Source organism: Saccostrea echinata, unplaced genomic scaffold (genome assembly GCF_033153115.1).
Source record: "Saccostrea echinata isolate AGI-Se365-2 ecotype Australia unplaced genomic scaffold, CSIRO_AGI_Sech_v1 ptg000005l, whole genome shotgun sequence".
In the NCBI taxonomy this organism is placed as follows: Eukaryota; Metazoa; Mollusca; class Bivalvia; order Ostreida; family Ostreidae; genus Saccostrea; species Saccostrea echinata.
In genome coordinates, this window is record NW_026889754.1 from 9807726 (window position 1) to 9821655 (window position 13930).

At 35.0% G+C, this 13930-nt stretch overlaps 2 protein-coding genes across 2 annotated transcripts; one reads left to right on the forward strand and one right to left on the reverse strand.

The window, feature by feature from the left end:
- The first annotated feature begins 5402 nt into the window (after positions 1 to 5402).
- Positions 5403 to 7818, forward strand: LOC133179870 (ATP-dependent DNA helicase RecQ-like). The gene is made up of 3 exons (XM_061314563.1): positions 5403 to 5526; positions 6391 to 6544; positions 6643 to 7818. Exons 1-3 carry the CDS (start codon positions 5403 to 5405, stop codon positions 7427 to 7429), a joined length of 1065 nt encoding a protein of 354 aa, XP_061170547.1. The 3' UTR covers positions 7430 to 7818.
- Positions 7819 to 10154: 2336 nt separating this feature from the next.
- Positions 10155 to 13574, reverse strand: LOC133180041 (uncharacterized). Its single transcript, XM_061314652.1, has 4 exons — positions 12624 to 13574; positions 11835 to 12290; positions 11589 to 11701; positions 10155 to 10246 (listed from the first exon to the last, which is right to left on the reverse strand). Exons 2-4 carry the CDS (start codon positions 12153 to 12155, stop codon positions 10183 to 10185), a joined length of 498 nt encoding a protein of 165 aa, XP_061170636.1. The 5' UTR covers positions 12156 to 12290; positions 12624 to 13574; the 3' UTR covers positions 10155 to 10182.
- Between the last annotated feature and the right edge of the window lie 356 nt (positions 13575 to 13930).

Here is a 13930-nt window from a genome sequence, read left to right on the forward strand (position 1 = left end):
GATGACGGACGAAAACGAATAGCAATAGGTCACCTGAGTGACTCAGGAGACCTACAGTAAAGCTTTATGCAGTCAGAATGCTAAAAAATACTCAAGTTCCTATGGTTATGGTCCTAGTTGCCAGGGTAAAGAATGAAGACGAACATAATTTAGGAGAGCAGGGTACATTATGGACCACAAACTAATTTCAATTCATTCCAAGTTAAAAATTCTTTGAAAAAAAATAGCTGTATTGTATACTAGCAATGCAAAAAATCAAAAAATAAGGAAGATGAAAAAAAAAATGTTTGTACTACAAATGTCTGCATTCGGATATGAGATTTACTTGATTAGTGAGACAAACTAATATACGTTATTCATAAATCAGAAAAAAAACAGTACTCTAAGTCTGACCTAAATATAGTTAAGTTACTGTGAAATTGCAAGGCAAGTTAACAATGAAACTATGAAAAGCATATTTTGTACATTAATCAACAAGTAAAAGGATATTAAACAGGTCGAGGAATCTAACTTATATGGATATATTGTTGTAACTGTGCACAGCGGTGTTTACAGCGAACAATGGTCCAATCCAATGAATTAGCCGAAAAGCATGATGGTCTACTACATGTTTATATTTTACTACAAACACGTGGGTCAGGCAAAAGGACGAGATTTCAAATGACTGCGGGAAAGTCAACTAATAATTATTTTGAATGTTTTGGTGAAAAATATGAAGAAAAGGTACTAATTAAGATTTCCCATGCTCACATTAACAAACAAAGTCAATTTTCCGTGTTAAATAGTACGTTGAAATACCGCCCACAAAGTCTTCACAAGTAAATAAGAATCCAGTTTTTATAACTTGATATTCGTAAATTTGCCATGCTACTGGTGTTATTCATTGTTGCTTTGTTATTATTTGTTTACTACAAATTAAAAGTTAATGCATTTATAAACAAGAGGCCCATGGGCCTTGAATCGCTCTTCTGATAAACTGTACAACCTATCACTTCTATTTGAAGCCTCGAAGTATCCTGTATATTTAGATAAACCCTTGAAATTCCAATTCACACTCTGAGAACCCAAGATGATTCTAAGCCAATTAGTACCTGAGAGTTGGTCATGGTGACCTACTTATCACTTGTCATTCTCTGAGGACCCATCAACTAAGTTTGATGATTCTAAGACAATTAATACCTAAAATATTTTTTAAAATTATAACCATAAAATTTTATAAGTAGGTCAAAGTGACCTACTTTTCAATTGTTTTACTCCAAGGACCCAAGATGCATCAACTGACAAAGTTTGATGATTCTAAGCCAATTAGTATCTGTAATATTTAATTAAAGCCATAAATTTTCAAAAGTAGGTAACCGTGACCTACTTTTCAGTTGCTGTACTCCGAGGACCAAAGATACATCGACTGACAAAATTTGATGATTCTAGCCAATAAGTACCCAAAATATTCAATTACTGCCATAAATTTTCAAAAGTAGGTCACGGTGACCTACTTTTCAGTCAACCAACTCCGAGGACCAAAGATGCATCAACTGTCAAATTTTGACGATTCTAAGCTAAATAATTCCTGAAAATATTAAATACAGCCATAAATTTTCAAAAGTAGGTCACCGTGACCTACTTTTCAGTTGCTGTACTCCGAGGACCAAAGATACATCGACTGACAATGTTTGATGATTCTAGCCAATAAGTACCCAAAATATTTAATTACTGCCATAAATTTTCAAAAGTAGGTCACCGTGACCTACTTTTCAGTTGTTGTACTCTGAGGACCCATGACGCATAAACTGACAAAGTTTTATGATTCTAAGCCAAGTACCCGAAATATTTTATTAAAGCCATAAATTTTCCAAAAGTAGGTCATGGTGACCTACTTTTTTGTCGACCTACTCCGAAGACCCAAGATGCATCAACTGACAAAGTTTAATGATTCTAAGCCAATTAGTACCCGAAATATTTAATTAACGCCATAAATTTTCAAAAGTAGGTCACTGTGACCTACTTTTTAGTCGACCTACTCTGAAGACCCAAGATGCATCAACTGACAAAGTTTGATGATTCTAAGCCAATTAGTACCTGAAATATTTAATTATAGTCATATAAATTGAAAAGTAGGTCACGGTGACCTACTTTTCAGTTGACCTTTTTTGAGGACCCAAGATGCATCAACTTACAAAGTTTTATGATCATAGGACTTAAAATGTCCAAATTATGCCTCTAAAACGCTTTGAAATCGAATGCCTGCAAAGTTCAAAAAGTAGGTCACTGTGACCTACTTTTTAATAAATATGTTTTATGGCCCCAAGATGCATCATCTTACTAGATTTAATGATTCTAAGCCTCCCCGTATTCGAATTAATGACCTTAATTGTTTTAAAAAAGATTAGCCATAAAATTCAAAAAGTAGGTCAAGGTGACCTACTTTTTAGTTGACGTACTTTGAGGACCCAAGATGCATCAACTGACAAAGTTTGATGATCATAGGCCTTAAATTGTTCAAAATATGCCTCTAAATCATTTTGAAAAAGAATGGCCGCAAAATTTAAAAAGTAGGTCACCGTGACCTACTTTTGAGTCAACATGATATGAGGTCCTTAGATGCACCAACTGACAAGATTTGATGATCCTAGTCCTTATAGTAAGCAAAATATCAACATTTTAATAAAATGTAATTTTTGGTCAACTTTGAAGTGACCTTGAGACCACGCCCTTTGCCCCAGGGTAAATCCCCGTGCAAATTTTAATCTACAACATATCCTCATCCTTTTGTGTAAGTTTGGTGATAATCTGCCCAGTGGTTCTAGAGAAGAAGATTATTTAGCAACCAGTACTTTTGTTTCTATTTTCCTAATGATCTCCCCTTGTTAAAGGGTCACAACCCCAGTTTTAGTATAAAAGGGAGCCCTTGGGCCAAGGATACCCTGTGACAAATTTGACAATAATTGGCCAAGGGGTTCTTGAGTTATGGCCCATATTCTAAAAAGTTAACGCACACCGCACAAATGGCCATAGCATTAGCTCTTTGAGCCTTTGGCTCAGAAGAGCTAAAAAAAACTTAAGTTTATTGTTGTACGGCATTTATTTTACACAGTATCAAATTTCATGTACATGGATCATAGAACGTGTATTGAGTAGCATATATATCGAAGTTGTATACATAGTAAACAATGACAATACGTGAGTACACCACAGAGTCGATTGTTTTGGACCAAGGAATAGTCACGTGAAATTCATATTCACTGATAGTACAGCACGGGAAAAGCTGCCAGGCAATTGTCAACTAACGGACTTGTACAATGGAGTGTAGGAAACCCATATTTTACCGTTGTAAAACATTTGTATGTAAATGTGAGGATGGAATTAGTAGATAATATTGTATATATTGTATTAAGAGTGTAAAATGCTTGGAAAAATGAATCCTGTCTTTCCGAGATCGATTTGAAAAATTGTCCTTTTTGAAACGTGCATGTAGTATTTTTTGTAGTTACCAATAATGCAACTCATTTAGCCGATTGGTCGGTTTGTCAGTCACGTTGGTGCCTCATTTAGCATGTAAATTTATTCTGAAGTCACAGAAAAAAGTTTCCTTGACCTGTTAAAGTAACTGAAAATTATTGAAAATTTCAAGGCATTATACAATGAGTAGCTCTTCTGCTCCACCTAATTTCTTTGATCCTGAAGAAATTGAAGAACTTGTAAATAACACTGAATACCAAGTTGGTCAGTGTCACCATGATGATCTATCTCGTTTTTTAGTTCTTCAAGTACCTCATCACTGAGAGGACAAGGAACAATCTGTTCCTCTGATTCTTCTTGTGGTTCTTCTTGATCTGCTATCCCAAGATCTTCCACGCCAGACATTTCAGATACTTCACTCTCAATTGTTGGATCAAACAGGTCTTTCACGACAGTTCTCTCAGTACCAAACAGTTCTAAGGCCCTTGAAACAAACAGCTGATGTGGTGACATGTGACCCTCACTCCTCAACCCATGGTGGTTCCACTGCGACTGGAAAAGACTCAAATCAGAGTTGATTCTTGGCAAAAATACAAAATGTAATGCCCACAAGTGGATGGCATTACCTATTTCGAACAAGTGCTCACTTTCCATGTAGGTAAATAGATCATGGTATAGGTTAGTGACTCCTTTCCAGACGTCCACCCACAGACGTTCCACTCTTTGATTGTGTACACTTTTTCCTTGTATAGCACTACCTCTATTCTCCCCTCTTTTGTCCACCATGTATCTACACACAGACACATTCTCCCTACCCATATCACACCGAACACGTGATGGAAGACCATACTCTTCCACTCCCTTTTTAAAAAGACCTAAGTCTGTGGATGCCTTGTTGTTGTTTCTGGCTGCCAGATAGATATTGACTCTGCTGTAGCCATGCATTTATACAGCCATGAATTACAATGTTCCACCCGAAACTTAGAAAAAGACAGGAATCTTGATGAAAGAGAGATGAAATAATCTAAGAAAAAAAAACGCGAGATTCCAGTATTGTTGTTGAAAACACTATTTCTCTAACAAGATTTAACTAACATAAAAAAATAACAATTACAAATCATTAATATTTTATGCCCTATCCTAGTACATGTAAATGGATATAAAGAAATTAAATTTCATATATAAAGCATTCTATCAAGTTAAACACTGACATGAAATGAAATGGAATTTTCATTCTTTATTAGTTATTTTACCTGAGCAGTCTATGGTTTCCATCAAAATGCCACAAAGAATTTGGCCCGGCTACTGAATATGTTCTTCTAATTATCGGTGTTCTCATACTACGCACAATGGCTCCAGCAGGATCTATTTCATTCAAAACTTCCCTTATCCGTCTTCTTTGAATTATGATACCTTGACTTGCCAGTCTAGCTCTCACCGCATTTGGACCGATCTGTTGGTTCTCTCCAGTAATATTCTTTATCATATTCTTTAGATATTCATCACTCACTGGTGTATATTTTTTGACCAAACTGATATTCCCTATAACCAATGAAAAACACATGCAATGAATGTTTTTTAAAAACCTTTTAAAACTTTTTATTTTTACATGATCAAATAATTGTTCCCGGTCTGCCGCTTTTACACCAATATTTATGCCAGAAACTTTAATCTCGCTTATAACCTTTAAAGTAAAAACTGTGGAGCCTTCACACACACTTGTCAAAAGGGTGGACTATTATTAGATCCATCGTCGGAAACCCACGGTCGGTCTCGCTTCTCTTACCTCCCGTGGGACACAAGGCCGAAAATTTCGCTTGGAGGTGTGTCTCAATACCGCATTTTCATTGGTCGCAATACGATACCGTATTGCGATGTGTAGCTTTTAATTACCCAATAAAAATCATCGTTGCAACCCGTATGTCGGGAAGGATTTTGCAAACAATATGGAGACGTACGAGGCGAAAGTGAAAGAAATTTTTCAAATAAACGAGCTAAAAGACTTTCAAAGAGAGTCTTTGGCAGCACTGCTGAAGAAAAGAGATGTTTTTCTGTCTATCAAAACCGGAGGTGGGAAAAGTATTTGCTACCAGGGTTTTCACACGGCATATAACGCTAGTTTTGACGACAACAATCCGATCTCAGTTTTGGTCGTCTCACCTCTACTTTCCATTATGCATGAACAGTGCAATTCATTGAATAGTTTAGGATTTCTTTCAGCATTTATTGGTAAGCAGCCTACTTTTATATGACCTATTTATCTACATAAACTATATATACAGTGTAGATGATGAAACTCATTTTTTGATAACATGTAAAAAATATGATCATCAAAGGAAAGAAATTTTTCAGTCAATTAAATTTCCGAATTTCTCGGCGTTAGATGGTGAACAAAAACTTTTTTGGTTACTCAATACTGAAGACAAAGACACTATTAATTTTGTGGGCAAATTCATAAATGATAACATGTAGCCATACACTTTAATATATAGTATTCCTTTTCACTGAAATAGTGCAATATTATTGTTGAAATGAGCAATGTCATTTACAAATTATTATACTATCAATTGGCATATCTTTTCCTTATTATTGTAATAATTTCATACTTGTCTGTTATGGGCTCTAAATTTATAAAATAAATGTTCTGTTCTATAATGTAATTGTATTGACATGCATGGGCATTGGCCATGTCGATCTCACTCACTTTTCCCCTCTGCTATGTTATGTGATGATTCAGAACCCCTCTATTAAACATTCATGTTTCTGTATCTGTGTGCGTCGTAGCACTCAATACTGGTTTTTATACGACAGGAAACATGTAAATGTTGATTTTTTTTCTGACATTTTTATTTATAAAAAATTATGTCAAAACAAACATTTTCCCAGGTACATGTATTAGTATATTGTTAATTTAACTATTCCTTCATGATATAGGTGGTGAAAACGACGATTCCATATTTAGAAATGAAATGCAATTCATTTTCACCTCACCTAAAAGTGTGCTAAATGGAAAGTGGAGAGATTGGGTGACAAACAATTCAACCATTAGATTAATAGCTGTAGATGAAGCCCACACAGTGTTACATTGGTAAGTTTATTTATGAAGGGAAAAAATGATGCATTGTTACAATCCATCAAAATTTGAGCAATTCAAACAGGGTTTAAATTATTCATCTCATTTTTTAGGGGAGAGTCTGCGAGCGAGGAAGACCCTTTCAGACGTTGGTATGGTCGATTAGGGGAACTGCGAAGCCTTGTGGAATGTCCTGTAATTTTGATGACTGCCACAGCAAATTCAGCTGCCAGGAAAGCCTTACAGAGAAAATTTTGTATGACAGACTGTTTAGAAATTATAGAGAACCCAGACAGGAACAATATTAAATTATTTTTACAGTGTGTTAAATACAACACTCCACTAGAGAATACATTCTTCTTTCTAATTCTGATGTTGAAAGAGAAAAGGGAGCTCTGTGATAGGAATCTGATTTTTTGCCCTGCTATCAGAACATGTAGTAAATTGTACACTATGTTTAGAATTATGTTTAAAGAAAATGTTAAATTGATTGACCATATCGAAATGTATCATTCAAAAACCACAGATGATGTTAAACAATTAGTAAAAGAGGATATGTCTAAAGAAAATGGCAAAATTAGAATTCTTATTGCTACCAGTGCAGCTGGTATGGGTGTGAATTTCAAAGGAGTGAAATATACAATTAATTATGGTTGCCCCCGAGATATGGATACTTTTGTTCAGCAGTATGGCAGAGCAGGTAGAGACGGTGGCTCAGCAATGTCTTTATTGATTTACACAAAACGTGATATTAAATGTATAGATGATGACATGAAATTATATGTTAAAAATGAAACCATTGTCGCCATGAGAATATATTGTCTTCCTATAAGAGTAAACCTGCTATGGATAGGGACATGCATATGTGTTGTGATATATGTGATAAGAAGTGTCATGTGAAAGATTGTGAAAAATGTAGTTTAGCACAACATCCTTATTATAAAACTCAATTTCCAGCTTTTTCTTCAGATTAAAGTAGCCAGGATGATCATGACTTGTTTACAGATTCAGATTGGGAGTAAGCATTAAGATGTAATACATGTAATTCAAAGTATCCTTAAAAAATATGGACGAATACATTGCTGCATTTCATAAATCAGTCAGTATTCTTGTATAATTTTGCCAATATATATTGTCAGCCTTTGTGATAGACCTATTTTTTAAAAATATGTTAGGGTTCATTTAAATCTGTGATAAGACACATTTTCACTGGGATACAGAAACTTGGGAAGAGGCACCATTCCTCATTATAACTATGTACTTAGATCATCAGCATAATACCCAGGAGCAGAGGAGAAGATTTTCAAAGAATTAATGCATTTTCACTATATAATCATTAGAACCCCGCCTAACACCAGAACCCCTGACCCAGGGGCCTTGAAATTCAAAATTCTTGATGAAGCACCATTGCTCATCATAACAATGTAATTAGATCACTGGGATTATACCCAGGAACAGAGGAGAAGATTTATTAAGAATTAATACATTTTCACTATATATTCAACAGAGCCCCGTCCTAGCACCAGAACCCCTGACCCTGGGGCCATGAATTTCACAATTTTGATAGAGGGCTCATTGCTTATTACAATCATGCCAACACTAATTTTAGTGGTTTTGGCCCCACCCCTCAGGCCCCAGGGGGGCAAGGACCATGAAATTCACATTTTTTGTTTCCTTCACCCATAGATGCCATATGCCAAAACTGGTTGAAATTGGTTAAGCGGTTTCAGAGAAGAAGCTGAAAATGTGCAAATGTTAACACACGATGCACAACTGACGAAACAGATAGCAATATGTCACCTGAGTGACTCGGGTGACCTAAAAAAAAAATATTTATTTTCAAAAATCATTAGTATTATAAACAAACTTTTTTATGAGAGAGGAAGGATGAAGTTTAATTTAAACCCTTAATTGAAAGCACTGAAACAAGTTTTTGTTTATACTTCAAATTTATGAATCAGTTTGTACTCCTTTAAAGCTTGTACATATTTTATTTGTTTTATATACGAGGTTTATACATACATGTATATGTTCAACATGGTAAATTGTCATCTTTATAACATCTACCTCCTGTACCATTACATATATAATGGTGTACTGATCAAGCTATACTACTGCCATTTTTACAATAAATGCTTGAACTTGAATCTGATTTTGTTTTTAGAAAATAAAACACACTGAGTTACTATGTCACAACAAAACTGACAGAGTTAGATAAACAGATGGACATTGTAATTCCCATTTCATGCTTGGCCCTAATAAGTTTACATGTACAAGTCAGCAATGTTCTTTTGTTCATGTATCCATTCATGTAATTTAAGAATGTCAATTTGGTGAATCGGATCTTTAAATTTGGAGAAACTCTCCCAGCAAAGATCTGACACTGGTCCTTTGCTTCTCAAAGATTTAACCATAGTAATGATATCAACTGTTTTATCAACATCCGGCCTGTGTCTTGACGACTTCACTATTTTGGTAGTCCTCAAAAGCTGATCTTTAATGCTGTCAATGACTTGTGTAGTCATGCAAATTGTTTTTGCTGATTGAAAGGATTTATTTGCTCCTTGTGTGTTGAGTTCTCTCTTGATGTTGCACACTTGCAGTTCTACACAGTTGTCATTAAGGATATTGTTGTAAATGCCGCCCTTCAGATTTACAGTCATATTCCACATATACTCAAATGCCTGGTCAGGTGGAAGAATAGAATTAACATATGTGAGCATTCTCCACAACCAGATCTTATACTTTGAGTGACTTAAAGCAGAGGCATACAACCACTCAAACTTGGCATTACGCATGATACGGTCCCCGTCACCCATTTTGTATGCATCACAGGTATCACGGTAGAGAAGGGACATCCTTAGAAAGGATGTAAGTGGTTGATCAGGATCTGATAACTGTAATTTCATGAAAGATCCAGTTGTGCTTTTTCAGTAGATGTTTCTTAAGCCAACACTTCCTAATATATGTTTTCCCACACATTGCACAAGAGAAAGAAAGGTCTTGTTTCATGGCATCTATCTGTACATCATCAGTACTTAGATCTTCCAAGTGTGATCTAAAATATCAAAATAAATAATTTTTTTAGTACTAATAATTTTAGATTCATAAGTATGAAAAATGGAGACTTATGGCAAAAATATTAAAGACTGGTGAAAACTTGACTCTATTTGATCATGATCTTTTTGCTTGGGTGAGCTTATAATTGCATCTATCCAAGGTATAGCACTCATAAAAATACAACATTTGGTTCATACAAGAAAAGGGATTTTAACCTTATGTCTAAGAAACTTTTCCAGGAATTTAAGCCAAGTGCATTAAGAACATCTGTGGCAACATTGGTAATCCATTCCATTTTGTTGTCATTGTTCATTAATGAAAAAACAGGAGCATGTGAGGGTTGTGATGTAACTTCCTCCATGTCCATGATGTCCAAAAATGTTGACACAATGTAGGAATCTGTCACATCCTGGATGAATTGATGATGGGATCTAAAGGAAAATATAACAAGGCACACATTATTAACATTCTTTTTTATCTGTTGTTATTTTCAAATTCATATTGCAAAATACTTGACTTGGATAGTTCAACTTACCTGAAGTTATTTGTATCTTCCTTTGACCCAGTCACTGACCGACGGTTGATAGCATTCCTCAGTTTGTATAGGGAACCCTGGTCTGATGCACTGCTCTCAGTGTAGAATAGTTGAAATATTCCCTGAAAAAATATTATTGTGAAAACTGAAGAAATGGAATAGATTTAGACTTAAGACATCTTTTAAGGGTATAAAATTAAAACTTAATCAAAAAAATTCAGAATTGTCTGAAATCTACATAATTATGCAGATTAAGTAATTACATGTAATTTATCAATAAATATGCAACTTGTACCATGTACAAAAGGATTAGTTGTTAGTAAAAACTAGAACTATAAAGCAATAAAATCAAATCATGCTAAACAAAAAAACATTGGAATGGCCTATGATGGGCTACGACTCCCAGTTTCTGAAACCTATGTATACTATCTACATGTACATGATGTACTAAGATAATTTAAGGAACTGATAATATATACCAATAATTAGAGGGCAACAAGTGATAAATGAATGATAGTAATGAAATTCATGCTGAAAAAATGGAAAATGCAGTTTATGACCTACTAAAATTTTAAAGCCAAATTGATAATCTGGATGCAAAGAACATGAGCAAGTCTGCAGAGTTTCACAATATTTCCACCTAATTGTCATTGCAAAGTTAAAGATGAAAATATGTATGGCACTTCATGTGTAAGTAAAATTATAAGTACTATATTATCTCTGCAAAATACTTACTCTAATTCATAAAAGCAAAAACAACTGGAACTAAAACATTCCTGAACAGGGTGTGTTACCAATAAGAAGTTCATCTCCCTGTGAAAACCTTCTGGCCTGTGAACAAGCCCCCCAAGCATATCATAATCTGATTTTGCATTTTGCATGGCTTCTTGAGCTGTAAATGCTCGCTCATTGGTGAGAACATCTCCACCAAAAACAACCCTGTCCATTATTTTCTGATCTTTTTCAACAGCTTGGAAAACCAGTTTATTCACATTTTGCAAAATTGTTATCATTCCCTCTGATGAATTTTCACTAGCTTCTACTAAGTCACAATTCAGAATGACTGATTTCTGTCGAGTTTTGTCCATAAAACAACCTGGCACACACTTTTGTAAGGGTTTCAGAAAATCGACATAGGTAATAAGGACTTTAATAATATGAAATTTCATATTTTCAATCAATGTGTGCAGGTCACCTGAAGATGGTAACCATGCACTGGTTGGTAACTTCAAAATATCCCTGGTTTCTCCATTCTCTTCTGTTGATCTAGGGTGTTTATCATCTGACATGATCCTCTTCTCTTTCACCATTGTCAGAAACCAATGCAAGCTCTTTCTCTGAGACATCATTGTCATCTTAGCAGGAGTAATTGTGACATCTAAATTGTCCCCTATGATTTCTATGCCATGTTTAACATCTAAGAGTCCTGGATTTTCAGGTGAAGGGTAATAAGAATGTAAATACCTTGTCATTGTTGCTGACACCTTCTTCTCCTGCTCTTTGATCAGCTGTTTCTTTTCTTTGTTGACAGTGCTGCTTGCCACAGAAATTCCAAGGTCATGAAGAATTTTCAAACCCTAAAACCAATGAACAGTATTATTTTTGATTCACACCTTTTTTAATAGATATTTGACTACATCAGGATTAATGTGACTTTTTTTTTAAAATTTCAATCCAATTTTAATAATTTTTAAAACTAATTTTAAATACCTCCTTTGACACTCCACACTTGTCTAGTGTTAGACCAAGGATGTACTGTAACTGATTTACTGATCTTGATCTGCCATAAAGAAGTACACCTATTGACATTATTAGCACTGGAAGGTTCTGCTTCTTTTTTACATCTATCAAGCTGCTCATAATGGTAAACAGATAAGGAATCCCTTCCTTGAGTTTTGATTCCACAAAAGACCAGTCAAGATTCATCATACTTTCACTCTTTTTGCATTTTAATAGGGCACTTTTTTTGTTAACTACACAGTCAATTTCTTTTTTCATCTTTTTTACACACAACTGAAATAATGCATCCATATAGCTGGTATCTTTGCATAAATTCTTCAGGACAGCATGAGGTGATCTTCTGTTAAACAGTGATTTTAAGGCTGCCTTAGAATTTTCATCTCTTACTACTCTACTTACATCAGCTCCAGCAATCTTGGTGACAATCTACAATGGAACACTGAAAAGTTTATGTATTTTGTATATATGTACATATTCTATGAAACAAAAGCATCATCACAGATGACATGAAATGATGTATAGTTCACATATACATGTAACAGTTAGAACTCTTGCAATAATGTAGATTTTCATATCTTCAATATTAGTAACATAAAGATTGAAAGTGTCAAAGTGAGTAGTTTAATTTCATTTGCCCTTCTTCTTAATCAAGAAAATATGGGATAGTCATTTATGAATTTAAAGTAGTGACCAGATATTGGACAGTAAAAGGCAAAGGCTGCATGACCCTAGCCCATTGAAAAATTTATCAAAAATTACCTTTACATCAAAATTTTCTGACACATGTGTTTGTGTTGATTTATCCTCCTTGCATGGTAACTTTGACTGGAGACTATGATTTGGGTTCTGGTGCAGAAGTAGTTTGTCAGGTGTTTTAAAGAGAGCTTTTTTACTTTTTCCTTTTGGTGTTGGTGTCTTATCTAGGGACCTCTTCACTGCACTTACCCTGGGTGTACTGGGCTTAACATGCCCACTTGTCTGTTGATGTTGTCTTAGAACATCTTAAAACAAATTATAAATCCCTGTGTAAATTTATGTATGCAATGCTTTTATAAACAAGGCAACAATTTCTAGATTTTTAAATAGCTGGCAGAACTTTTTTGTTTAACAATAGTTATTAGTAAATAGAATATTCAATACACAGAACTGATATCGAATTCAAGCCCTCATTCTTTGATAAATATTTATACACTGTTATAGACACCTCTTCATGAGAAGTAGGTCAAAATGTTTCCAAATTTGTCTGAATCCAAATATCACATACCTAACAACTTTTCCCTCTCAGTTTTCAACTGCTCCACCTTTGCTCGCACACTTTACTCGATCTTGGATATTCTATTTAATTTATTGGTGCATAGATTACACGCATATGAATTGCTGGTCGGGAAAAAATTTAACCTTGTAAATGCATAATTATACTGTTCAATTGATGTTTTAGAGCTTAATGCTCCATATCCCCTGTCCTTTATAACACATAAGCAAAAAGAGCATTCTTTTACGTGCCCCGAGGCTGCCATAGTTTACAAACACTATCAAACAGCAACATGACATTATTCTCATGGGCGCCGCCATTACTGTATGCCTAATTTGATAACGTCGATTTTCATTGGCCCTCGAAAGGTCGCATTAGGTTACGCATATCAATGAGTCTAGCGAAATTTTCGGCCTTGTGTCCCACGGGAGGTAAGAGAAGCGAGACCGACCGTGGGTTTCCGACGATGTATTAGATCATTCAGATGGTGTAACTAAGCTTATACTGAGTAATTTGGATAAAGACTGGAACACAATTAGCTCACCTGAGCTTAAAGCTCGAGTGAGCTTTTCTGATCACATGGAGTCCGTCCGTTTCTAAACTTTTCACATTTTCAACTTCTCAAGAACCACCGATTCAATTTTAACTAAAGTTGCTACAAAGTATCCTTGGGAGAAGGGGAGTTAAAATTCTTAATATGCAGGGCCAAGCCCCTTCCAAGAAAAGACAAAAATAGGGTGGGGTCATTAAAAAATCTTCTTCTCAAGATCCACTGGGCCAGTATAGCTGAAACTTATGTGAAAGCTTCCTGAGG